The sequence below is a fragment of the Panthera onca genome, chromosome C1 (assembly GCF_046562875.1).
Source record: "Panthera onca isolate mPanOnc1 chromosome C1, mPanOnc1 haplotype 2, whole genome shotgun sequence".
In the NCBI taxonomy this organism is placed as follows: domain Eukaryota; kingdom Metazoa; phylum Chordata; class Mammalia; order Carnivora; family Felidae; genus Panthera; species Panthera onca.
In genome coordinates this window covers 180,451,459-180,479,008 of record NC_138346.1, presented here as the reverse complement: position 1 = coordinate 180,479,008, position 27,550 = coordinate 180,451,459, and the positions used below count along the sequence as shown (strand labels likewise).

Below are 27,550 nucleotides of genomic sequence, written 5' to 3'. Positions count from 1 at the left end.
GAACTCAGACGCTCAAGCTACTGAGCCACCCAGGTGCCCCTGCAATCACCAAATTTTAGAAGTAGGAGTAATTTATCATTTAATTTTTAAGAACAAAAGTTTATCTTTAGGTTTATAATTATTTGGAAAGCTTACATTTTTCCTGTTCTATGGGATTAATCTTTTTTTCCTGGCTAACCTCTAAACTTCTTGGTGAAAAATAGCAGGGATATAGGGGTGAGAATAAAGAAGGCAAACATTGTGACCTTGGGTGTATAATGCCACCTCTAAGAGTCTCAGTGGTTTCCAGATGTTAGGATTTTGTGAATAAGTAAACTAAGTAAATACATTAAAAACAAACATACATACATAAAGTCGGGGGAGGGGACAGATATCTGCTCAACAAAAATAACTAAAAGAGTACATTTTTCATTTCACAAACAAAAGGGTTTTAAAAACCAAAAAGAAGAGAAAACAATCTTGGACTAAAAGATTCCTTTCCAGGAAAAGACAGCTGGCAACAATTCTTATTCTCTCTCTCTCTCTCTCTCTCTCTCTCTCTCTCGTCCCTATTTCACTTGGAACTATCAAAGAGTATATTACAAGTAACATTAATCAGTAACATTAGCCAGGATTTGGAAATCATTAAATGAAAAAGTAGTAGTAGCAATAGCAGTAGCAGTAGCAGCAGTAGTAGTAGTAACGGTAGCTACCATTTACTGTGATAGGTACCACAATAAAATAACTTAACATACATCATCTCATTTAATCTACCCAACAAACCCATTAAGTAGAACTATTAACCTCATTTTATTGTTTAGGAAATGGAGACTAAGAAAACCTAAAGAATTAGCAACTTTTTAAAATTTTATTTATTTATTCTGAGAGAGAGAGAGAGAGAGAGAACGAGTGAGAGAGAGCACATGGGAGGGGCAGAGAGAGAGAATGAGAGAGAGAATCCCAAGCAGGCTCTGCACTATCAGCACAGAGCCCGATGCGGGGCTCAAACCCATGAACTGGGAGATCATGACCTGAGCCGAAACCAACAGCTGGACACTTAACCAACTGAGCCACCCAGGCGCCCCAGCAATTTTATCTGAATAAGTCCAGGCAGTTGGACTCAGGCACTCATGTCCTAATCATGACAACCCCTCTCTAAACTGTTTACACTTCCATTCAATTCAAAATCTTATGCCAGTGTAGCAGATTTGAGACAAATCATTTATTTATTGCTTCTGCAGTCAATTGATAAGACTCTGCTATGTCCCAGAAGCCCTGGGATGGGAGTGTAGGGATACAACATAGGATGACTCCCAGGTCTCTGCTTGGGCAACTGAGTAGATGGTAATGCTATTAACAGAGATGTGATATCCAGAAGATGTTTAGTACTGTTTTATATTTCATAGGGTGAACAACTTTACTTTCTGACATACACCTGTGACACATTAAGTAAAAGACCATTAAATATATATACATATAATAAAAATATAATATAGGTAATATAGTAAACATCATTTTAAAGAATATAAGTAATAAATAAATTTTAAAAAATTACATACACATGTATGTGTGGAGAACAGGGCTAGCAACTTAGGTTTGTGGTTAGTAACATGATCAAATGTTAAGAAAGATCTCTCTCTCAAGTTAAAAACATACAAGTGCCTGGGTGGCTCAGTTAGTTGAGCATCTGACTCTTGGTTTTGGCTCAGGTCATGATCCCAGAGTCATGGGATTGAGCCTGTGTCAGGCTCCCCACTGAGCATGCAGCCTGCTTAAAATTCTCTCTCTCCCCAATACAAATAAAAACCATAATGAGATACTACCTCACACCTGTCAAAATGGCTAAAATTAACAACTCAGGCAACAACAGATGTTGGCGAGGATGCAGAGAAAGAGGAACCCTTTTGCACTGCTAGTGGAAATGCAAACTGGTGCGACCACTCTGGAAAACGGTATGGAGGTTCCTCAAAAAATTAAAAATAGAACTACAGCAATTGGACTACTAGGTATTTATCCAAAGGATACAGCAGTACTGTTTTGAAGGGGCACATGCACCTCAATGTTTATAGCAGTGCTATTGACCATAGCCAACGTATGGAAGGAGCCCAAATGTCCATCAATTGATGAATGGATAAAGAAGATGCGGTACGTATGTGTATACACACACACACGCAAACACACACACACACACACACACACACACACACACACATACACACACACACACAAACAATAGAGTACTACTTGGTAATCACAAAGAATGAAATCTTGCCATTTGTAACACTGAATGGAACTAGAGTGTATTGTGCTAAGCAAAATCAGTCAGAGAAAGACAAATATCAGATGACTTCACTCATATGTGGAATTTAAGATACAAAACAGGTGAACATAAGGGAATGGAAGCAAAAAGAATAGAAAAACAGGGAGGGGGACAAAACATAAGAGACTCTTAAATACAGAGAACAAACTGAGGGTTGCCGGAGGGGTTGTGGGTGGGGGGATGGGCTAAATGGGCAAGGGACACTTAAGAGGATACTTGTTGGGATGAGCACTGGGTGTTATATGTAGGGGATGAATCACTGAGTCTACTCCTGAAATCATCATTGCACTATATGCTAACTAACTTGGCTGTAAATTAAAAAAAAAAAAAAAAGATTCTCTCTCCCCGCCTGCCCCTCTCCCCCACTCATACTCTCTCTTAAAAACAAACAAGCAAACAAAAACAGGTTAAAGACTATACTAGCAGTGACATAGATGACAGATTATCAAGTAAAAAAAGAACGGAAGCAATTTAAGATCACACTCCAACTGAAACAAAGTAAGAATATCAAGCAAAGCTGAGCATAAGAGGAACAATCAGGGTCCATTTGGGGGTAAAACAACAGGATTTGGCAATTTATTGAAGGTGAGGAATGACAGAGAAGTCTAAGATGATTGGCTAACTGTATCATTAGCACAGAAAGTAAAAATGCTAATACTTTGAAGGAGAGAGTATTTAGAAAAGATGATCATTTCAACTTTTAAGCTTGACACCTAAGGGGAAATATCCAGCAGGTAACTTGAAGGCACTGAAGGCTCAGGAGAGGGTTCAACACTAGAAGGCTAAATAGGAGTCATCAGGAAACAGGCTGTAGCTGAAGGCACAGAATTGGACATCCCCACCACAAGAAGTGTGTATTTTGAGAAGAACAAAAGCACCAGGCTAATACAGAACTAAAAAGATAACCTCTACTCTTAAGCTTTTTCTCCAGAACACTGAGATTATTCTCTTGCTCCTGTTTTGAACAAAAGGAGACATCTGTCCCAGATACCTCCTGGGAACAAGTTGTCTTGAGGGAACAGAGACCAGAGCAACAGGAAATCTCTCAGTTCATATTAGATCAGAAGTTCTCAAAGTGTGGACCCCAGAGGTCCCTAAGACCTGTTTAGGAAGATCTATAAAGTGAAAACTATTTTCAGAATATTAAGATGTTATTTATATTTCTTAATGTGCTGATATTTACAACAATGTTGCAAAACCAATGGTAGATAGAACTGCTGATGCCTTACTGGGAATCAAGGCAGCAGCACCAAACTGTACTATTTGATAACCATTGTATTTTTCTCCATCACAAACTTGCAGGGAGGAGAAAAATAAAGGGCAGTTGCACTTACTGTCCTGGATAACCAATACAAATTATTAGTTTTAATAAATTGTGACCCCAAGGCACACATCTTCTTGTAATTCTGAGTAACAAAATGGGAAATACACACAAAGCACCTCTGCTGAGTAGCAAGTATGATGGCTATCTGGAGGAAAAGCACTTGCATGATGGTGTGAGAAACAGGTTGAACTAGCTGCTTTTTTCATGAAATGTCCTTTTTACTTGAAAGAAATAACAGATAAACAATGATTATTCAGATTTGGGTATTTGGCAACATTTCTTCCAAAATAAACAGTGAATCTGTCACTTTAAGGAAAGCAACTGATAGTATTTGTTGCAGATGATAAAAATTCAAGTAAAAATCAGTATCTTGGAAAGTTGTATTTGCCCCAAATCTTAATATTATACCAATACTTAAAGACTCTGATAAGATGGATGGTGATACTAATAAATTTAACTTTAATTAAAAAAAATTTTAAGTTTATTTATTTTAAGAGAGAGAGAGAAAGAGAGTGTGAGCAAGGGAGAGGCAGAGAGAGACAGAGAGAGAGAGAGAGAGAGACAGAGAGAGAGAATCCCAAGTAGGCTTCACGTCGCCAGTGCGGAGCCCAACATGGGCTTGATCCCATGAACCGTGAGATCATGACATGAGCTGAAGTCCAGAGTCAGACACTTAACTGACTAAACCATCTAGGTGCCCCAATAAATGTAATTTAAAAATATTTATACTGAAATGTGTCAGCATTTGTAAGATATGCATAACTCAGTGAACCAAGATTTCCCAAATGATCAATGCAAGTTACAAAATCATATATAGGTAAAAGATTCATTCAAAGTACAAGACAGACCAATGGATTTTAATGTAACAGAGTATAAAAGGTACTCAATACAACCCTCTTCCCAGGGCTCGGCCGGAAAGGGGGCCACCCCGTCACCCATCACACAAGGCACATTCGTGGGGAACCTGGTGCTAAACCATTCCTAGATGACCTGCTTGCTTCTGGGTCGGGGTTTCATACGTAGCGGAGCAGCTCCCTCGCTGCAATCTACTGAACGTCAATCCTCGACACAAGGGTTTGTAAAAAAAGGAAAAAAAAAAAAAGAAAAGAAAAAAAAAAAGAAAGGTCCTCAATACAGTTTCATGTACAATACTACAACTAACTTTGAAGAAACTAAAATATGTTGAAATGTAGTATAATAACAAAAAAGAATATCCACAATTATCTTTAAAAAGGTTGTTGAAATATTCCTCCTTTTTCCAACTACGTATCTGTGTGAGGCCGGATCTTTTTCATTTCACATACTTGAAGCAAAACAATACAGTGCAGCAGACTGAATGCAGAAGTAGATATGAGAATCCAGCTGTCTTCTGTTAAGGCAGACATTTAAAGAGTTTCACAAAAATGTATGAACAATGCTACTCTTATAATTTTTTTTTGGTTTGAAGTTATTTTTCATTTTTAAAAAATTTTTTAACATTTTATTTATTTTTGAGAGACACATACAGAGAGAGAATGGGAGTGGGGGAGAGGCAGAAAGAGCAGGAGACACAGAATCTGAAGCAGGCTCCAAACTGAGCTGTTAGCACAGAGCCTGATATGGGGCTCGAACGCACAAACTGTGAGATCATGATCTGAGCCACCTTGGCGCCCCTGAAGTTATTTTTCTTAAATATGTTATTTATGTTAATATGTAATGGGTTTATTATCATGTTTTTAAAAGAAATTAAAAACTTTTTAAATTCTCAGTTTTAATTTCTAATATGGTTAGTACTTTAGTCTCTAATATGGTTAGTACTGATAGATATAACCAATATAAACAAAAGCTCTTTAAGGGCCTTCATTTATTTTTTAAAAAGCTGCTTGGGGAGGTTGGAAGATGGCGGCATAGGAGGACGCTGGGCTCACCGCGCGTCCTGCTGATCACTTAGATCCCACCTACATCTGCCTAAATAACCCAGAAAACCGCCAGAGGATTAGCAGAACGGAGTCTCCGGAGCCAAGTGCAGACGAGAGGCCCACGGAAGAGGGTAGGAAGAGCGGCGAGGTGGTGCGCGCTCCATGGACTGGCGGGAAGGAGCCGGGGCGGAGGGGCAGCTCGCCGGCCAAGCAGAGCCCCCGAGTCTGGCAGGCAAAAGCGGAGGGGCTGGACGGAGTGTGTCCTGACAGCAAGCGCGACTTAGCGCGTCTGGGAGGTCATAAGTTAACAGCTCCACTCGGAAAGCGGGAAGGCTGGAGGACAAAGGGAGGGAGAGTTGCTGAGCCCCCCGGACGACAGAGCTCAGCTTGGCGGGGAACAAAGGCGCTCGCCAGCGCCATCTCCCTCACCCATCCCCCAGCCAAAATCCCAAAGGGAACCAGTTCCTGCCAGGGAACATGCTCGCTCCACGAAAACACCCAACTCTGTGCTTCTGCGGAGCCAAACCTCTGGCAGCGGATCTGACTCCCTCCCGCTGCCACAAGGCCCCTCCTGAAGTGGATCACCTAAGAGGAAGCGAGCTAAGCCTGCCCCTCCTGCCCCCGTGCACCTTGCCTACCCACCCCAGCTAATACGCCAGATCCCCAGAACCACAAGCCTGGCAGTGTCCAAGTAGCCCAGATAGCCACGCCACCCCAGAGTGAATCCCGCCCCTAGGGGAGGGGAAGAGAAGGCACACACCAAGTCTGACTGTGGCTCCAGTGGTAGGCTGGGGGCAGACATCAGGTTGGACTGCGGCCCCGCCCACCAACTCCAGTTATACACCACAGCACAGGGGAAGTGCCCTGCAGGTCCTCACCACGCCAGGGACTATCCAAAATGACCAAACGGAAGAATTCCCCTCAGAAGAATCTCCAGGAAATAACAACAGCTAATGAACTGATCAAAAAGGATTTAAATAATATAACAGAAAGTGAATTTAGAATAATAGTCATAAAATTAATCGCTGGGCTTGAAAACAGTATAGAGGACAGCAGAGAATCTCTTGCTACAGAGATCAAGGGACTAAGGAACAGTCACGAGGAGCTGAAAAGCGCTTTAAACGAAATGCAAAACAAAACGGAAACGACGACAGCTCGGATTGAAGAGGCAGAGGAGAGAATAGGTGAACTAGAAGATAAAGTTATGGAAAAAGAGGAAGCTGAGAGAAAGAGAGATAAAAAAATCCAGGAGTATGAGGGGAAAATTAGAGAACTAAGTGATACACTAAAAAGAAATAATATACGCATAATTGGTATCCCAGAGGAGGAAGAGAGAGGGAAAGGTGCTGAAGGGGTACTTGAAGAAATTATAGCTGAGAACTTCCCTGAACTGGGGAAGGAAAAAGGCATTGAAATCCAAGAGGCACAGAGAACTCCCTTCAGACGTAACTTGAATCGATCTTCTGCACGACATATCATAGTGAAACTGGCAAAATACAAGGATAAAGAGAAAATTCTGAAAGCAGCAAGGGATAAATGTGCCCTCACATATAAAGGGAGACCTATAAGACTCGTGACTGATCTCTCTTTTGAAACTTGGCAGGCCAGAAAGGCTTGGCACGATATCTTCAGTGTGCTAAACAGAAAAAATATGCAGGCGAGAATCCTTTATCCAGCAAGTCTGTCATTTAGAATAGAAGGAGAGATAAAGGTCTTCCCAAACAAACAAAAACTGAAGGTATTTGTCACCACTAAACCAGCCCTACAAGAGATCCTAAGGGGGATCCTGTGAGACAAAGTACCAGAGACATCACTGCAAGCATAAAACATACAGACATCACAATGACTCTAAACCCGTATCTTTCTATAATGACACTGAATGTAAATGGATTAAATGCGCCAACCAAAAGACACAGGGTATCAGAGGGGATAAAAAAACAAGACCCATCTATTTGCTGTCTACAAGAGACTCATTTTAGATCTGAGGACACCTTTAGATTGAGAGTGAGGGGATGGAGAACTATTTATCATGCTCCTGGAAGCCAAAAGAAAGCTGGAGTAGCCATACTTATATCAGACAAACTAGACTTTAAATTAAAGGCTGTAACAAGAGATGAAGAAGGGCATTATATAATGATTACAGGGTCTATCCATCAGGAAGAGCTAACAATCATAAATGTCTATGCGCCGAATACCGGAGCCCCCAAATATATAAAACAATTACTCATAAACATAAGCAACCTTATTGATAAGAATGTGGTAATTGCAGGGGACTTTAACACCCCACTTACAGAAATGGATAGATCATCTAGACACACGGTCAATAAAGAAACAAGGGCCCTGAATGATACATTGGATCAGATGGACTTGACAGATATATTTAGAACTCTGCATCCCAAAGCAACAGAATATACTTTCTTCTCGAGTGCACATGGAACATTCTCCAAGATAGATCATATACTGGGTCACAAAACAGCCCTTCATAAGTTTACAAGAATTGAAATTATACCATGCATACTTTCAGACCACAATGCTATGAAGCTTGAAATCAACCACAGGAAAAAGTCTGGAAAACCTCCAAAAGCATGGAGGTTAAAGAACACCCTACTAACGAATGAGTGGGTCAACCAGGCAATTAGAGAAGAAATTAAAAAATATATGGAAACAAACGAAAATGAAAATACAACAATCCAAACGCTTTGGGACGCAGCGAAGGCAGTCCTGAGAGGAAAATACATTGCAATCCAGGCCTATCTCAAGAAACAAGAAAAATCCCAAATACAAAATCTAACAGCACACCTAAAGGAAATAGAAGCAGAACAGCAAAGGCAGCCTAAACCCAGCAGAAGAAGAGAAATAATAAAGATCAGAGCAGAAATAAACAATATAGAATCTAAAAAAACTGTAGAGCAGATCAACGAAACCAAGAGTTGGTTTTTTGAAAAAACAAACAAAATTGACAAACCTCTAGCCAGGCTTCTCAAAAAGAAAAGAGAGATGACCCAAATAGATAAAATCATGAATGAAAATGGAATTATTACAACCAATCCCTCAGAGATACAAACAATTATCAGGGAATACTATGAAAAATTATATGCCAACAAATTGGACAACCTGGAAGAAATGGACAAATTCCTAAACACCCACACTCTTCCAAAACTCAATCAGGAGGAAATAGAAAGCTTGAACAGACCCATAACCCCGGAAGAAATTGAATCAGTCATCAAAAATCTCCCAACAAATAAGAGTCCAGGACCAGATGGCTTCCCAGGGGAGTTCTACCAGACGTTTAAAGCAGAGGTAATACCTATCCTTCTCAAGCTATTCCAAGAAATAGAAAGGGAAGGAAAACTTCCAGACTCATTCTATGAAGCCAGTATTACTTTGATTCCTAAACCAGACAGAGACCCAGTAAAAAAAGAGAACTACAGGCCAATATCCCTGATGAATATGGATGCAAAAATTCTCAACAAGATACTAGCAAATCGAATTCAACGGCATATAAAAAGAATTATTCACCATGATCAAGTGGGATTCATTCCTGGGATGCAGGGCTGGTCCAACATTCGCAAATCAATCAACATGATACATCACATTAACAAAAAAAAGGTAAGAACCATATGATCCTGTCAATCGATGCAGAAAAGGCCTTTGACAAAATCCAGCACCCTTTCTTAATAAAAACCCTTGAGAAAGTCGGGATAGAAGGAACATACTTAAAGATCATAAAAGCCATTTGTGAAAAGCCCACAGCTAACATCATCCTCAACGGGGAAAAACTGAGAGCTTTTTCCCTGAGATCAGGAACACGACAGGGATGCCCACTCTCACCGCTGTTGTTTAACATAGTGCTGGAAGTTCTAGCATCAGCAATCAGACAACAAAAGGAAATCAAAGGCATCAAAATTGGCAAAGATGAAGTCAAGCTTTCGCTTTTTGCAGATGACATGATATTATACATGGAAAATCCGATAGACTCCACCAAAAGTCTGCTAGAACTGATACATGAATTCAGCAAAGTTGCAGGATACAAAATCAATGTACAGAAATCAGTTGCATTCTTATACACTAACAATGAAGCAACAGAAAGACAAATAAAGAAACTGATCCCATTCACAATTGCACCAAGAAGCATAAAATACCTAGGAATAAATCTAACCAAAGATGTAAAAGATCTGTATGCTGAAAACTATAGAAAGCTTATGAAGGTAATTGAAGAAGATATAAAGAAATGGAAAGACATTCCCTGCTCACGGATTGGAAGAATAAATATTGTCAAAATGTCAATACTACCCAAAGCTATCCACACATTCAATGCAATCCCAATCAAAACTGCACCAGCATTCTTCTCGAAACTAGAACAAGCAATCCTAAAATTCATATGGAACCACAAAAGGCCCCGAATAGCGAAAGTAATTTTCAAGAAGAAGACCAAAGCAGGAGGCATCACAATCCCAGACTTTAGCCTCTACTACAAAGCTGTAATCATCAAGACAGCATGGTATTGGCACAAAAACAGACACATAGACCAATGGAATAGAATAGAAACCCCAGAAATAGACCCACAAACGTATGGCCAACTCATCTTTGACAAAGCAGGAAAGAACATCCAATGGAAAAAAGACAGTCTCTTTAACAAATGGTGCTGGGAGAACTGGACAGCAACATGCAGAAGGTTGAAACTAGACCACTTTCTCACACCATTCACAAAAACAAACTCAAAATGGATAAAGGACCTGAATGTGAGACAGGAAACCATCAAAACCTTAGAGGAGAAAGCAGGAAAAGACCTCTCTGACCTCAGCCGCAGCAATCTCTTACTCGACACATCCCCAAAGGCAAGGGAATTAAAAGCAAAAGTGAATTACTGGGACCTTATGAAGATAAAAAGCTTCTGCACAGCAAAGGAAACAACCAACAAAACTAAAAGGCAACCAACGCAATGGGAAAAGATATTTGCAAATGACATATCGGACAAAGGGCTAGTATCGAAAATCTATAAAGAGCTCACCAAACTCCATACCCAAAAAACAAATAACCCAGTGAAGAAATGGGCAGAAAACATGAATAGACACTTCTCTAAAGAAGACATCCGGATGGCCAACAGGCACATGAAAAGATGTTCAACGTCGCTCCTTATCAGGGAAATACAAATCAAAACCACACTCAGATATCACCTCACGCCAGTCAGAGTGGCCAAAATGAACAAATCAGGAGACTATAGATGCTGGAGAGGATGTGGAGAAATGGGAACCCTCTTGCACTGTTGGTGGGATTGCAAATTGGTGCAGCCGCTCTGGAAAGCAGTGTGGAGGTTCCTCAGAAAATTAAAAATAGATCTACCCCATGACCCAGCCAATAGCACTGCTAGGAATTTACCCAAGGGATACAGGAGTGCTGATGCATAGGGGCACTTGTACCCCAATGTTTATAGCAGCACTCTCAACAATAGCCAAATTATGGAAAGAGCCTAAATGTCCATCAACTGATGAATGGATAAAGAAATTGTGGCTTATATACACAATGGAATACTACGTGGCAATGAGAAAGAATGAAATATGGCCTTTTGTAGCAACGTGGATGGAACTGAGAGTGTGATGCTAAGTGAAATAAGCCATACAGAGAAAGACAGATACCATATGGTGTCACTCTTATGTGGATCCTGAGAAACTTAACAGAAACCCATGGGGGAGGGGAAGGAAAAAAAAAAAAAAGAGGTTAGAGTGGGAGAGAGCCAAAGCATAAGAGACTGTTAAAAACTGAGAACAAACTGAGGGTTGATGGGGGGTGGGAGGGAGGGGAGGGTGGGTGATGGGTATTGAGGAGGGCACCTTTTGGGATGGGTACTGGGTGTTGTATGGAAACCAATTTGACAATAAATGTCATATATTGAAAAAAAATAAAAAATAAAAACTGAGAACAAACTGAGAGTTGATGGGGGGTAGGAGGGAGGGGAGGATGGGTGATGGGTATTGAGGAGGGCACCTTTTGGGATGAGCACTGGGTGTTGTATGGAAACCAATTTGACAATAAATTTCATATACTGAAAAAAAAAAGCTGCTATACTTGATAAATTCCAAAGTTACTGCTTGTGATTAAATAACCCACTTCTTTCCTAATTTTTGTTGTTGTTGTTGAAATAGGAGTTGAAGTCTGGAATTTTCTCCACCAAGAGTCTTTTATGGATCTTCTACAAATTTCTTACTAATATGTATTAATTTCTTAACATTTTTCATTTGATTGTTTCCCCTATGCTCTCAGTACCCTTTATCAAATTTTGGGTTCCAAGGATTTATTTTTTTCACTTACATTGTAGATAAAGAGGCAGGATAACACAGAGGAAAATCAGCGGAAATGGACTGAGAAACAAACTGATATGTAGCCCTGGGGCTCAGTTTTTCCTTCCATTTTTAGGAAATGAGGCTAGATAACAGTGTTCAAATCATAGATGAAATGCCAATATATGGAACAAGTAAATAGGATTTTAAAAATTAACTCTGGGTGGCTTAGTCAGTTAAGCATCTGACTCTTGATTTTGGCTAAGGTCATGATCTCACGGTTTGTGAGTTTGAGCCCCGCGTGGAGCTCTGTGCTGACAGTGGGGAGCCTGCTTGGGATTCTCTCTCTCCCTTTCTCTCTGCTCCTTCCCCATTCATGAGGACTCAGGAGTGCTCCCTCTCTCAAAATAAATAAATAAACTTAAAAAAAAAAACTCTAAAATCATTTTATGTACAAATTTATAATATTTACTTATGATGACAGTGAAAACATGAAGCAATTTTGATCAACAGAAATGTTTAAAGTCAGGAGTTGAACTTATTTCTGTAGTTGGTTTTGGTTGCTCTATCTGAAAAACAATTCATCCAAAGAAGTAGTTATATACATTTTAAAACAAGAGCCTTGCAATCTCAGAGTAGTTGAAAATAATTTATATCCAGAGGTTTGCATAAAAACCAGTTAACCTGATAGTACTTTAAAACACCAATGTACTACAGTATGTCAATGTGGTTTGTAACATATATGAATGCATATATATTTTTACAAATTCAAAGACATTTAAAAAATATGAAACAAGAATCTGCCAACTCTCTGAAGACCTACCTGGAAACTAGTTTTGTGAAAAATAATATGAAAACTCTGGCCTATAGCAGGTCTATGATTCCTTCCAGTTCTAACAAAGTCAGCAATGTTAAGTTTGAGAGAGAGAAAAAAATCTGTGAATAACCTTACTGCCATTTTTATACTGTGAGAATTGGATGAGAAGATAAGGCAGAAGCACCATAACAAAGTGGCTAATAGCATGAGCTCTGATATAAGACATGGATTGGACACTGCAACAAGTAATGCAGCCTTCGGCAAACCGCCTAACCTATGTTTCATTTTCCTCATCCTTAACATGAGAAAGAATAGTACCTGTCTCTATAACCACGGAAAAGATTAAATGAGGAAGATGCAAAAACGAACTTTGGATGACCTTGTGTATAGCTGTTAAGAAAAAAAGTAAAAGAAAGTTCAAACCTCTGATACTTTTGGGTCTGTGTAAGGTCTCAGCCCCAGATACCACTAATAGGTAGCCTACTCAACTCAAAAGAGTTTTTGGTTCTAAGATCCTTATTCAAATCAACACATAAGCAGCATGCTAACAGCATGCTAACAGCAGGCTAACAGGATACAGGTTCTCCTTTGTATGTAAGGATGGTTCAACATGAAAATCAATCAATAAAATACACTCCATTAACAGAATGAAGGAAAAGACTCCACATGATCCTCTTAATTGATGCAGAAACAGCATCTGACAAAATTCAACATCCTCTCATGATAAAAATAACACTTGGCAAACTAGGAAAAGAAGAAAACTATTTCAACATCGTAAAGGCCATATATGAAAAGCAAACAGTGAACATCATATTCAATGGTGAAAGACTGAGATTTTTTTTCTCTAAAATCAGTAACAAGCCAAGGATGCCCACTTTTCACCACTCCAATTCATCATAGAAGTCCTAGTCAGAGCAATTAGGCAAGGAAAAGAAAAAGGCATCCAAATTGGAAAGGAAGAAGTAAAATTATCTCTGTTGCAGACAATATGACCTCACATGTAGAAAACCCATACACACACAAAAAAAAACCTGTTTGCAATAAATGAATTCAGCAAAGCAGGATACTAAATCAACGCACAAGATCAGTAGCATTTCTATGTACTAACAATGAACAATCTGAAAAAGAAATTAAGAAAACAATTTCATTTATAATAGCATAAAAAAGAATTAAATACTCAAAAATTAACTAAGGAAGGCATGTATGCTGACAACTATGAAACATTCTGAAAGAAATGAAGCATACAAATAAATAGAAAGACAGGCCACTTTATGGGTTGGAAAACTTCATGGGTTGGAAAACTTCATATTGTTAACATGTTAATACTATCCAAAGCAATCTACAGATTCAAAGCGATCTCTATCAAAACCCCAATGATATTTTTCACATAAATAGAGAATTCATCCTAAAATTCACATGGAATCTCAAGGGAACCTATACAGCCAAAACAATCTTGAAAAAGAATAACAAAGTTACAGGTATCAAACTTCCTGATTTCAAAACTTACTACAAAGTTACAGTAATCAAGCAGTGTGGTACTGGCATTAAGACAGACATTTAGACCAATGATATAGAAGAGAGAACCCAGAAATACACTCTTGCACATATATTCAAAAGATTTTCTACAAAGATGCCAAGACCACTCAATGGGGAAAGGCCAAGTCCTTTCAACAAATGGCACTGGGAAAGTTGAGTATTCATGCCAAAAGAATGAAGTTGGACTCTTACCTTACCTTACTACAACAAATACAAAAAATTTACTCAAAATGTATCAAAGACCTAATGTAAGACCTAAAACTATAAAACTCTTAGAAGAAAACATAGGGAAAATCTTCATGACACTGGATTTAGCTATACTTTCTTGAAATGTTTATGTGCACATATTATGTGCTCAGGCATGGTTTAAAGTTCTTAGGACACACCACTAAAAGCATGGGCAAAAAAATTAAAAGTGGATAAACTGGACTATACTAAATAAAATTAGTTTTATGCACCAACAAACAGTATCAAAAGAATGAAAAGGCAACACATGGAATGAGAGAAAATATTTGTAAATCATATGTTTCAGAAGGGGTTAATATCCAGAGTAAATAAATCCTACCACTCAACAACAAAAAAGCAAACAACTGATTGAGAAAATGGCAAAGTACTTGAATAGACATTTCTCCAAAGAAGATAAGCAAATGGCCAATAAGTATATGAATAGATGCTCAATATCATAATCATTAGGGAAGTACAAATTAAATCAATGAGATGCCACTTTATACCCATTTGGTGGCTATTATCAAAAACCAGAAAGCAGTAAGTGTTGACAAGGATATAAAGAAATTGGAACTCTTGTACACTGCTGGTGTGAATGTAAAATGGTACGGCTGACATGGAAAACAACCCAAGTATCTACTGATGGATAAATAGATAAACTAAATGTGGTACATATATATAAAAGAATATTATTCGGTCTTAAAAAGGGAAGAAATTCTGATACACACTATAATATGGATGAATCTTGAGGATATAATGATATGTGAAATAAGCCAGTCACAAAATAACAGACACTGTATGATTCCATTTATGAGGTATGCAGAGGAGTCAAATTCATAAACACAGAAAATAAATGGTGGTTGCCAGGGGCTAATGGGAGAGGCTAATGAAGAGTTCTTATTCAACAGATACAGAGTTTCAGTTCTGAAAGATGAACAAGTTCTGGAAATGGATGGCTGTAATACTTGCACCAATGAACTATATACTTAAAAATGGTTAAAATAGTAAATGTTATGTATATCTTAACACAATGTTAAAAAACCCACTATCAGGACAAAATTGTTAAACAACCCCCACCACCCCCTATTCCCATCCTATATGTTCTGTAGGAAGAGTAATTGATTCACCCATTCATTCAGTCATATTATGTGCTCAGGTATGGTTTAAAGTTCTTAGGACACACCAGTGAATACAAAGATCCAAATTCCCTGGGACTTAAAATCTAGCGGCAGGAGGAGGAGAAAGATAGAGAAAAACAAAGTAACTTATTTAGTATGCTAGAAAGTAGTAAGCCATAATGAAAAAATAAAGAGTAGAGAATAGTAAGGGAGGAATGTTAGGCTAGGTGTGGAACTCATAAATGTTAAATAGGGCCAGAATATGCCCCACTGACAAGGGGACATTTTGGCAAAGATTTGTTAAGGTAATGTAGCAAATCAAGTGAATATATGGACAAAGATCATCCCAGAAATAGGGAACAGCTAAGGGCCTAAGAAACTGGCCTGTTGTTTCAGCAACAGCAAGAGAGCCAGTGTGGTTGGAGCAGAGTGAGTAAAGGGAATAATGGTAAGAGATACTGTTAGAAAGGTATAGGCCATTGTAAATCTTTTGCTGGATATAATCTGGAGGTAGAGCCAGTAAGATCTCTTGGCAGATTATGGATAACATAAGAGAAGAAGAACCAAGGATGATGCTAAGGTTTTAGGTCTTAGCAACATTAAAGATGAAATTACCATGAACTGAGATGGAACAAGTTGTAAGAGAAGCAGGTTGGGAGAGGAAGACTAGGTGTTCAGTGGCAGACATATGTGTTAGCTATACCTATCAGATATTCAAATACAGATATCAGAAGGTAGTTGGATATATGAGTTTAGAGTTCAGGAAAAAAGATGTGGCTCGAGATATAAATGAGCACATATATGGTATGTGAAGCCAAGAAATCAGATAAGGTCCCCAAGGGAATACAGATAGAGAAGAAAGAGGTCCAGAGTCTAAGACCTAGAGTAATAAAACATGAAGAAGTTGGAGAAGAGAGGAAGAATCAGCAAAGGAGACAGAAGGAATGACCCAAGAGGTCAATGGGAAACCAGAGACCTCATTTGAACGTGGGTCCATTCATTACTCTTCTTTAACCTTGTGAAACAGTTTCATCTCTCCATGTTTTGATTTTCCTTGTCTGCACAATAAACATAATACCAATTACCTCATGTAGTTGCTGTGAGATTTAAATGAGACCAGGTATTGGAAAACAGCTAGCCCATGTAGTACTGAGACTGTGCAAGAGCACAATAAATGGTATGTTATTAAAATGATTAACAACAATGAATGGTAGTTCCCTCTCAGGCTATTATAGTCATTTATTCTAACACTTTACATAAAATTAGTTAGGAACTAGAAACAAAGGCAATAGACACCCACAGTAAGCCTGCAATCTACTACACCAGCCTTAACCTGATGGTTCTTCTATCTATAAATAAGCTTTATCAAAACACCTGGTTTTCCTTGAACATGCCCTGTAAGTCCTGCCTCCCTTCCTTGCTCATGTTGCTCTCTTTGCTTCATTTACTCTATTTCCATATACACTTAACTAAAATTCTAACCCATTCTTTCAAGGCATACCACAAAAGCCACCTTCTGCTTTGAAATCATTCATGATTTACCCTGATTGGAGGTGATCTCCCTTTCCTTTAAATTTTTACAGTTTTGATGAACTTCCATGGCACTTACCATTTCAATCAAGAGTTAATTACAGTTGACCCTTGAAGTGTGTTATATGCAGATTTTTCTCAATAAATGCAATATAGTACTGTCAATGTATTTTCTTTATGATTTTCTCAATAACACTTTCTTTTCTCTAGCTTACTTTATTGTAAGGATACATATAACATACAAAATATTTGTTAATTGACTGCTTATGTCATTGGTAAGGCTGCTAGTCAACAGTAGGCTATTAGTAAAGGTTTTGGGGGATCAAAAGTTATATGAGGATTTGCACCTGCATGGGAGGGAGGTCAATGTCCCCAACCCCCATATCGCTCAAGGGTCACCTGTATAAATATATTAACCTTTCATTTTATTTTCTTAGGTCTTCCTTTCTAATCATACAATATCCTTAACAATATATTAATTCATCAGTTTAATAATGAGAGTCTAAAAAATGCACATGTATTTTTAAAAGATATTAACTTAACCACTGTTACTTCAATAAGCCTTTTAGAAATCTTATTTGCTGCTATTCTAAGCTTTGGCTTAAATCAATACCCAGCACTACATTAAATCTTGTTTTCTACATATCTGCCTATTATATTCCTTTTTGTTACTCGTGTTGGAAGTTAATTTCCAACCTGAAAACAACACACACTGCTAAATTTCATATTGTTATAATTCGTACAAGAAATCCAAATTGTGAAGGCATTTCTACTAATTTTTCTCTATGCTCATAATCCTCAACTTGTCACATCAGCAAATTTGTGTACTGAATAACTCACCCTATATTCATCTGGAAAAATAAGGAAATCTATTTTAGCATGGTAACTTGAGGAATTTACATGTTTGCATCCACTTCCCTCTAATTTCCTGCTCTCCTACACAATAGATGGTCTGTTTTATTTTTTAATGAATAGTGAGAAAGAAGCAGTGTTACTTAGTTGCAGAAGCTTTTAGACAAACCGGACTTTGGTTTGAATCTTGGCTTCACCTGGTTCAAATCTAGTAAACTATACAATTTTGATCAAGTTACTTAAAGTTCTGGTCCTCAGTTTCCTGGTCTTCAAAATGGAAATATTACTTAAAAGGATAAATTGAAAATTAGATACCATAAATAAAGCATAAAGACCGGATGCTAGAATAACATTTAGCTTTTCTCTGTATTATTAAAAGAATCTATCCATTATTTGTAAAGCTATTACCATTACCTACTGGAAGCAACTAGTTTTTAAATTTAGGCCAAGATCCATTAGAGTCGTTACTGACTTAGAAAATGCCAAACAACACTGCCTTTTATAAAGCAAAAAAAAATTTTATTGGTTTTACTGGCTAGAGTACATTTTCTAGCAAGATTTTTTTTTTTCAATAAAGTATAGCTGACATACAATGTTACATTAGTTTCAGGTGTACCACACAGTGATTTGACAAATTTATATGTCATGCTATGCTCACCATGAGTGTAGCTACCATCTGTCACTGCACAACACTATTATAATAGCATTGACTATATTCCCCATGCTGTACACCTTTTATTCCTATGACTCATTCATTCCATAACTGGAAGCCTGTATCTCCCAATCCCTTCCAGTAAGATCTTTAACATGAATAATAAATGAGATAAATGAATAAGAAAAGTAGAAAGTGATACGCCAACATTTGCCATTATTATTAGTAGATTACAATTGGCTCTATGCAGTAATTTAAAAAAAAATTTTTTTAATGTTTATTCAGTTTTGAGAGACAGAGAGCAAGCAGGGGTAGGGCAGAGAGAGAGAGGGAGACACAGAATCCGAAGCAGGCTCCAGGCTCCAAGCTGTCAGCAGAGAGCCCGACGTGGGGCTCGAACTCACGAACTGTGAGATCATGACCCAAGCCGAAGTTGGACACCCAACTGACTGAGCCACCCAGGCGCCCCAACTATGCAGTAATTTTAAAGCCTTAAGTAAGTAAATAGGACAAATATATTTGGAAACAAATAAAAAAGAAGCTTAAAGAAAAGGGTAATATTTACTGTTCAAAGAAACTGATCAATTATTTCCTTACCTGAATCACTTGCTGCAACAACAACTGTTCCACCAGGAGCAAAAGGATCATTGTGCTTCAATGTTTCTACCTAAAAAAATTACACAAAATCATGACTATGAGAAGCAATGTTTCACAGCTGAAACCTCATTGCCACACCAAGGAAAATATTCTTCACAAACTCTAAATTAGTTAAGAAATACAAGGCATTAGGAATAAATGTTTCCCCTTATTGATTTGCAATCTAATTAAATTGGAATGATAAACATCATTTTCTAATCTTCTTTTATTGTATAATATAATATCCATTCAAAATGGTATATGAAACATGCATGTCTTGACAAACAAATAGCAAATGAACACTTATGTAATCACCTTCTAAGAAACTGCCAACACCTCAGAAGTCTTATGTGCCCCTCTCCAATCACAATACCATCCTTCCTCGGTAGAGGTTATTATCATCCTGACTTTGGCGGCATTCATCTCTTTTCTTCATAGTTTTGCTACTGGTACAAATACACACTATTACAACTTTTCATTTTGAGGTAATTTTAGATTTCTAGAACAAGTGTAAAGATAATACAGAGAGTTCCCATATATCCTTCACTCAGCTTCCTCTAATATTAATATCACATGTAATCATACTACATTATTAAAACTAAGGAATTAACACTGATAACAAAACTATAAGCTATAGATTTTATTTAGATTTTTCCAGTTTTTCCACTAACATCCTTCTATTCCAGGATGACATGTTGCATTTAGGGTGCATACTATTCTAACTCTTAAATATCCTAGTACTTAATATCAGTAAATACTAGATTTCTACTTTCTAATTGTTATCTAAAAATAATTCTAGCATTTGTCCCATCAGAGGAACGTACACATGTCCAGAGGAAGGGGGAGAAGAAAGGAGGGAGAAACAGAGGAAGGGAAGGAAGGAGCACTCCTAAAAAGATCCTTCTACTTTCAATAGCCAGGTAAGAATCTGGACCAAGTGACAAGGGTGAGTGGCTACAGAGTGAGGACTTTACCAGAAGCCAGAGATTTCTGCTATAGAACTGTTTTCCTAACTTATTTTAGTTTTTAATCATAAACAAAGTATGTACTTAGGAAGAATTAACTGAACTTCCTCTTTCTGGCACCAGGCTCTTGTTAAGAAGCCAACAAAAGCCTTAGCAGACTGTTAGATGAAAGGGGCATGAAAAGGGTTTGGGAACATTTATCTCCTCTGACTCATGGCTATCCATGTCATGTGTATTACAGGCTCTATTTCTAATCATCAAGAAATTGGTTATTACAATTGAATGTCAAAGAATATTGCAGAGCTCAATTGATACATTTCCAAATAAAACAAATGTATTTGAAAAGAGAAAAGTATTGCTAACCAGGACTTGTAGTACAGTCTCTCTTTATAAAAGAGAACCCATTTAAACTACTATTAGAAAGTGGTATATATACACACAATGGAGTATTACCCGGCAATCAAAAAGAATGAAATCTTGCCATTTGCAACTACATGGATGGAACTGGAGGGTATTATGCTAAGTGAAATAGTCAGAGAAAGACAAAAATAATGTGACTTCACTCATATGAGGACTTTAAGAGACAAAACATATGTACATAAGGGAATAATATAAAAAATATAATATAAAATAATATAAAAACAGGGAGGGGGACAAAACAGAAGAGACTCATAAATATGGAGAACAAACCAAGGGTTACGGGAGGGGTTGTGGGAGGGGGGATGGGCTAAATGGGTAAGGGGCACTAAGGAATCTACTCCTGAAACCATTGTTGCACTACATGCTAACTAATTTGGATGTAAATTTTTAAAAATAAAAAATAAAATAAAAAAAGAAGTAGTTAATATTAATGAAGCTTTTAGAACTAAAGATGACTACTTATTTTAACTGATGCCAATAATATTATTATAAAACTATCACACTAGCTTATATTCTGATTATATTTGCTGAATGAATAAAGAGCATTCAAAGGGGAGCCTGGGTTACTCAGTCGGTTCAAGTGTCCAACTCTTGATTTCAGCTCAGGTCATGATCTCACGGTGCATAGATTGAGCTCTGCATCAGGCTCTGTGCTGACCACACAGAACGGGCTTGGGATTCTCTCTCTCTCTCTCTCTCTCTCTCAAAATAAATAAACATTAAAAAAAAGAGCAATCAAAGAAAAATACTAAGCTGGTCTATATAGCCAGATAACTTTGCATGGTTCCTAATTTAATAGTCAAAATACCAGTGTGAGAAATAGTCACTGACGTAACCTAAGTCACCAACTATTATTGCTTCTTCTCTTTACTTTCAGGGAAGGAAATGCTAACAGGCCTGATTTTTAACAAAAGCTTACAGATTTATTTGCCATCACAGAGAGAATTAGAAAAAGCAGGCCTACATGAGTGTTGGGTTTAATTTCTATTACTTCATCACACTGTGCCCCACATAAAAGACCATTAAGACAGTAAGAGGAACAGGAGGGACTGTGCAGCCCATGAAGGAATAAGAGGCCACTAAATGTTAGGTTCAGTGTGATAATTAGGCAATTTAGTACACAAAAGTAATTTCATAACTAAAATTCAGATGGCATGATTTTATAGAATTAATGTTTCAAAATTATCATTGAAATTCTCTCTCTTAAGCATCACTCATCTACCCCTCCACTCTGACTATATCATTTAGTACCTACACAATGCTACCATACACTAGCTAGGACAGTAAGGAATGGCAACTATTTGGTTTGGGTTGGTTTTTTAAATTCCGTCCCTCTGAGAACAGAGACTAGCCTTGAGGGAATAGAAAAGACTTTTGGGGACAGACTCAGACCTGAAAACATAATAGAGGCCTATTTAAAAAAGAAGGAAGATCACAAAACACAAGGGCACTGTAGCTGGGAAGAATAAAGTTTAAATCTTAGACTACCGTGGTGAAGACCTTAGATTTTGGTCAGATAGACCAAGGTCTGAATTCAGTCCTAACACTTACTAACTTACTATCACTTAACCTCTTTAAGCCTCACTTACTTTATCTAGAAATGAGTCTGCCGGTGCCTAGGTGGCTCAGTGGGTTGCATCCGACTTCAGCTCAGGTCATGATCTCACAGTTCATGAGTGTAAGCCCCTCATCGGGCTCTGTGCTGACAGCTTCCAGAGCTTGGAGCCTGCTTCAGATTCTGTGTTTCCCTCTCTCTCTGCCCCTCCCCTGCTCGTGCTCTGTCTCTCTCTCTCCATCTCAAAAATAAACATTAAAAAAAATTTTTTTTAATTAAAAAAAAAAATGAGTCTGGTAACCTGAGCTTCATGTGATTATTGTGAAGCTGAAATGAAATAACACAGGAAAAGAGCTTAGCACCACACCTGGCACAGAGAAGAGATGAGACAAACAGAGCTATTAGTATATTGCCAGTTTGGTTTTTTGTTTTGTTTTTAATGGAGAAATCAAGAGCAGTCAGCAAGGGCAATGTCAGTTTCAAAAACTGGGGAGGAAGGAGAACAAGTAAATAGAACAAATAGTGGAAAAATTTTACCAGGCAGGAGGAACAGGAGAAACTTGTTTTATTTTTAAGTTAGGAAGAGCTGCTTTGGCTTTCTTGTTCTTTAATGATAAGAGTGGAGAATAAGAGGGTGGCCCAGTTGGTTAAGCATCTGACTCTTGCTCTTGGCTCAGGTCATGATCTCACAGTTCATGAGTTCAAGCCCCACATTGGGCTCTGTACTGATTGATGGTGCAGAGCCTACTTGGGATTCTGTCTCTTCCTCTCTCTGCCCCTCTCCTGCTTGTGCTCTGTCTCTCAAAATAAAATAAATAAACTTAAAAAAATAAAAAAAGAGTGAATAAGAGACTAGAATAAGGTAAAAGGAAAAAAATTCAGGTTGCAGCCAATTTTAGAAGAATTTGGCAAATGGGTCCACATTGCAAACTAAGTGTTATAGGAAAACACAGTATCCAGTAGCCTGTGGAAACCACAAATATTCAGTTACAGAGGCACTTGCTCAGTTTTACATCAATGGAAAATACCAGTTATTGGCCAAATAGTTCTTTACTCAGTACAGAAAGAAAACAATTAAAGAATATCAAAATCTATTACTTTAAAAGAATCAATTACTCTTTTAAGGGAGTATTCTTAATCTAAGAGAATTAAAGAGACACAATTTTTTTTTTCAAATGCCTGTCAATCAACTGTTCCTTTTTGGGTCTGTTTTACTTTTGGATAAGAAATATCATCCTTAAAAAAAATAAGCCTCCAAATAAAAACTAAAAATAAAAACAAAAAAAAAATTCCAAAACCATTCATAATTATTGAATCTGGGTGATGGATACATGGAGGCTTATTAAAATATTTCATTATATTACTCTATCTTGGGTATGTTTAAATAACCATAATATAAAGATTTTGTTTTTAAAGCCTCCAGATGATAAAGCACTTAGCTGTATGACCTTGGTTACTTCTGAGTTCCAGTGTCCTTATTGTTAAAATAGGGCTACCAACACCTACTTTGCAAGGCTGATGATTAGAAAAAATGAATGTATAGCACACAGAAGAACTGGGATCACAGTATGTGGTTATTAAATAGTGACTGTTACTTGTATATATGTTCTCAAGAGAGTCTGACATTTAGTGGGAATTTGTATTTCTTTACAAGATTAATGTGTTATAAAATATATATAAAATATGTCTATAAAGTAATATAAATAATTTTAGTTTTCTAAAAGATCAATGCTGTTGTTTTTAGGTTGATTTTCATTATTTCAATAATGCATACCACACATTTCTGAAAAGCTTTATTGAAGACTGGTTTATGGCTTTCCAATCATTTATTTTAAATATCCCTAGTGGGATATTTAAATGGGGATATTTGAGCCTTATGAAAGATGGACTTGATTTTTCAATGAAATAAGTTACTCCAGACAATTCCACTGTGTGATAAAACTGTGAAATGCCAGTCTGAACCCAAAACTAGATGGATTGGATGAGACTGATTTTTTACATAGCCCATCAGAAGTAATCTAAAAGAGGATCCTTTCATCACTGTGTATTTCAAAAACTCACTTAGGGCACTTGTTATCCATTTAACAATTTTTAACCCACCCACTTACCGAAGTATTACTGCCATTGTTGGCTGCACTGAAAGGGTCGGTACTTGAAGTGGCAAAAGGATCAGTAGAGGACTGCTTGAAGAAACAGTCAGATGCAAATGGATCTGAACCTTTGAAAGGATCACCTCCAAATGGATCTAAGAAAACACAGCACATACATGAAAGACTAAAAACTACTACACTAAATTTCCTATCACTTGAAGGTATGATAATTGACTTAATAAAAAGATATTTTTAACTTCTACAGAATCTAAAATAGGTACTTTGGATACAATTATTGATTATAAAAAAATATAGACAGTTGCACCTAGTTAAATAGCTTGAATTAATATTCTTTTTCCTATTTGTTCATCATTCACCCAAAGCAAATCAACAATGCCAACACTTACTACACAAAGTTTACCTGTATGCTAGGTTTAAGTAATTCCTCTAAGCAGGTGATTCTAATTTTAGGGGAGTGGGAATCACAAATTCCTTTGTGATTTGGTTAAAAAATACAGTCTTTCAACTAATAAACTTATTTGGAACAGGTTTGGGAAGCATAACCAAATGGTACACAAGATTTGCTTTAATTCTAATGTAAAATCCCAGGGAAAGAATATATTATAAAGCCTGATATTTAGTAATTCTTTAAGATGTTTTCTTTCCCCCCATTCATACACTGTAATCTTAGGAAAACAAAATGTTCTAAACCCTGTAGTAGCGCAGATCACTATACTCATCTAATCCTTGGTGAACAAGGAAAAATCAGTCTAAGTATTATTAAAAGCATCAAAATATAAACATTAATGTTATTTTTTAAAAAGTAATGCTAACAGTTCATTAAGCAAATTCACAAGCATCTACCACTTTCTTTCTAAAAGTGCCAGGCACCTACAATATCTTAGTGGGGCCTTGTAACAGTTTAAAAATTGAATAAAAAAGAAGTCCACTTACTATAACTACCTTTGATCTCTCATTTCTAAATACAACATTAAGTTTATAATCAAGCAGAATCAAATTATAGCTAAGTTAGACCTCAAAATATACTCACCAATTTTCCCAAAAGGATCATCCTTAAAAGGATCACCTGTGATAAAATAAATAAGTAGGAATCACAATAACAATATTTACTGTGTGACATCATTACTTAAAAGTAACTTTAAACAAAAGCAAATTTTGTTAAAGCAAAGTCTCTTTCATTAACCACCTCAAAGTAGATAAAACACTAAATGCCATTCACCTTTAGGAAACACTCAAAATAATAAAGAGTAAAGGCAGAACATTAACATACCTCATAAAAGAGGCTAATTTTAACTGGAGTCAATTATACTTAACTCTTGATCACAAGTTGAAGTTACAGACAGAAGGGAAAAGGCAGGCACAACAGCAATAATTTTACTAACAAAATTCTCTACTCTTCACAAGAGTACTGGATGGGTATTACCATCACCAGTTCAGAAACAAAGACACTGAGCTTCACTGAAGTAAAAAATAATTCTTCTAGAACTAAAGAGTCCAGAAACAAACCCTTACATTTATGGTCATTTGTTATTTGACAAGAGTGCCAAGAAAATTCCATGGAGAAAACAGTCTTTTCAACAAATGATGCTGGGACAACTGGACAGCCACATGCAAAAGAATAAAGTTGGACCCCTATCTCATACCATATACCAAAATTAGCTAAAAATAGATCAAAGACTGAATGTAACAGCCAAAACTATAAAACTCTTAGAAGAAAACTTAAGAGTAAATCTTAATGACTTTGGATCTTAGATATGACATCAAAAGCACAAGTGATGAAAGAAAATACAGATAAGTAGGACTTGATCAAAATTAAGACAATGCAAAATACAAGAAAGTATTTGCAAATTATATATTTGATAAGGGACTTGTATTCAGAATATGTGAAGAACACTTAGAAGTCAAAAATAAAAAGAAACAATAAAAAATGGGCAAATTATTTGAATAAAATTTCTCCAAAGAAGGTAGACAAATGGCCAATAAGGACATAGAAATATGCTCCACAAAAGATACTTGTAAATGACATATCCGATGAAGGGTTGTATCCACAATCTATAAAGAACTTATAAAACTCAACACCCCCCAAAAATAATCCAATTAAAGAGTGGGAAGAACAAATGAATAGACATTTTTCCAAAGAAGACATACACCTGGCTAAGAGACACATGGAAGATGCTCAACATCACTCATGTTCAGGAAAATATAAATCAAAATTACAAGGCGTTATCACCTCACACCTGTCAGAATGGCTACAAGTAAAAACACAAGAAACAGGTGTTGGCGAGGATGTGGAGAAAGGGGAAGCCTCTTGCAGTGATGGTGGGAATGCAAACTGATGAAGCCACTCTGGAAAGCAGTATGGAGGTTCCTCAAAAAATTAAAAAAAAAGAAGTTTACCCAAAGAATACAAAAATAGTAATTCAAACGGGTACATGTACCCTGTTACAGCAGCAATATCTACAATAGCCAAACTAGAGAAACAGCCCAAATGTCCATCGACTGATGGATGCATAAAGATGTGGTATGTATGTATATGTATCATGGATATTATTCAGCCATCAAAAAGAATGAAATCTTGCCATTTGCAACAATGTGGATGGAACAAGGGAGTGCAAAATAAGTCAAAGAAAGACCAATACCATATGATTTCACTCATATGTGGAATTTAAGAAACAAAACAAACTATTATAGGGGAAAACAATGAGAGGCCAACCAAGAAATAGACTCTTAACTATAGAGGACAAACTGATGGTTACCAGAGGGGAGGTAGTCAGGGGGATAGGTTAAATAGGTGATGGGGACTAAGGAGGGTACTTGTGATGAGCACCAGGTGTTGTACATAAGTGATGAATCACTAAATTCTACACCTGAAACTAATATTACACTGTATATTAACTAATTGGATTTGAAATAAAAACTTAGGGGGCCTGGGTGGCTCAGTCGGTTGGGCGTCCAACTTGATTTTGGCTCAGGCCATGATCTCATGGTTTGTGGGATTGGACCCCATGTTGGGCTCTGCACTTACAGTGGGGAGCCTGCTTGGGATCCTTTCTCCCCCTCTCTGTCCCTCCTTGCCCCTCTCTCTCTAAATAAATAAATAAACTTAAAAAGTAATAATAAATAAAAATAAAACTGTTGTAAACTGACCTATCAGTTTCACAAACTGATTTGGAAATAAATTGCAAAAAGAGCTTTGACACAGTGGTATATAACACAGTTTACATTAATATAAGGTATTTTAAATTATTAAACTTATATTTATTTCTTCAATAACACATTAGGCACCTTAAGAGCAGGGATCAGGCTTCTAATTGCTATAGATTCCACTGTTTTA

General features: G+C 37.1%; 1 protein-coding gene across 3 annotated transcripts in view; it reads right to left on the bottom strand.

The window, feature by feature from the left end:
• EPS15 (epidermal growth factor receptor pathway substrate 15) overlaps positions 1 to 27,550 on the bottom strand; it is a 155,813-nt gene that overhangs the window by 13,588 nt on the left and 114,675 nt on the right. For all 3 annotated transcript variants that reach the window (XM_060625110.3, XM_078451914.2, XM_060625111.3), the window contains exons 19-21: positions 25,247 to 25,282; positions 24,214 to 24,350; positions 19,127 to 19,196 (exon numbers count right to left, since the gene is read on the bottom strand). In XM_060625110.3, the coding sequence (XP_060481093.2) occupies positions 19,127 to 19,196; positions 24,214 to 24,350; positions 25,247 to 25,282 (243 nt within the window). The remainder of the gene's footprint in view (positions 1 to 19,126; positions 19,197 to 24,213; positions 24,351 to 25,246; positions 25,283 to 27,550) is intronic.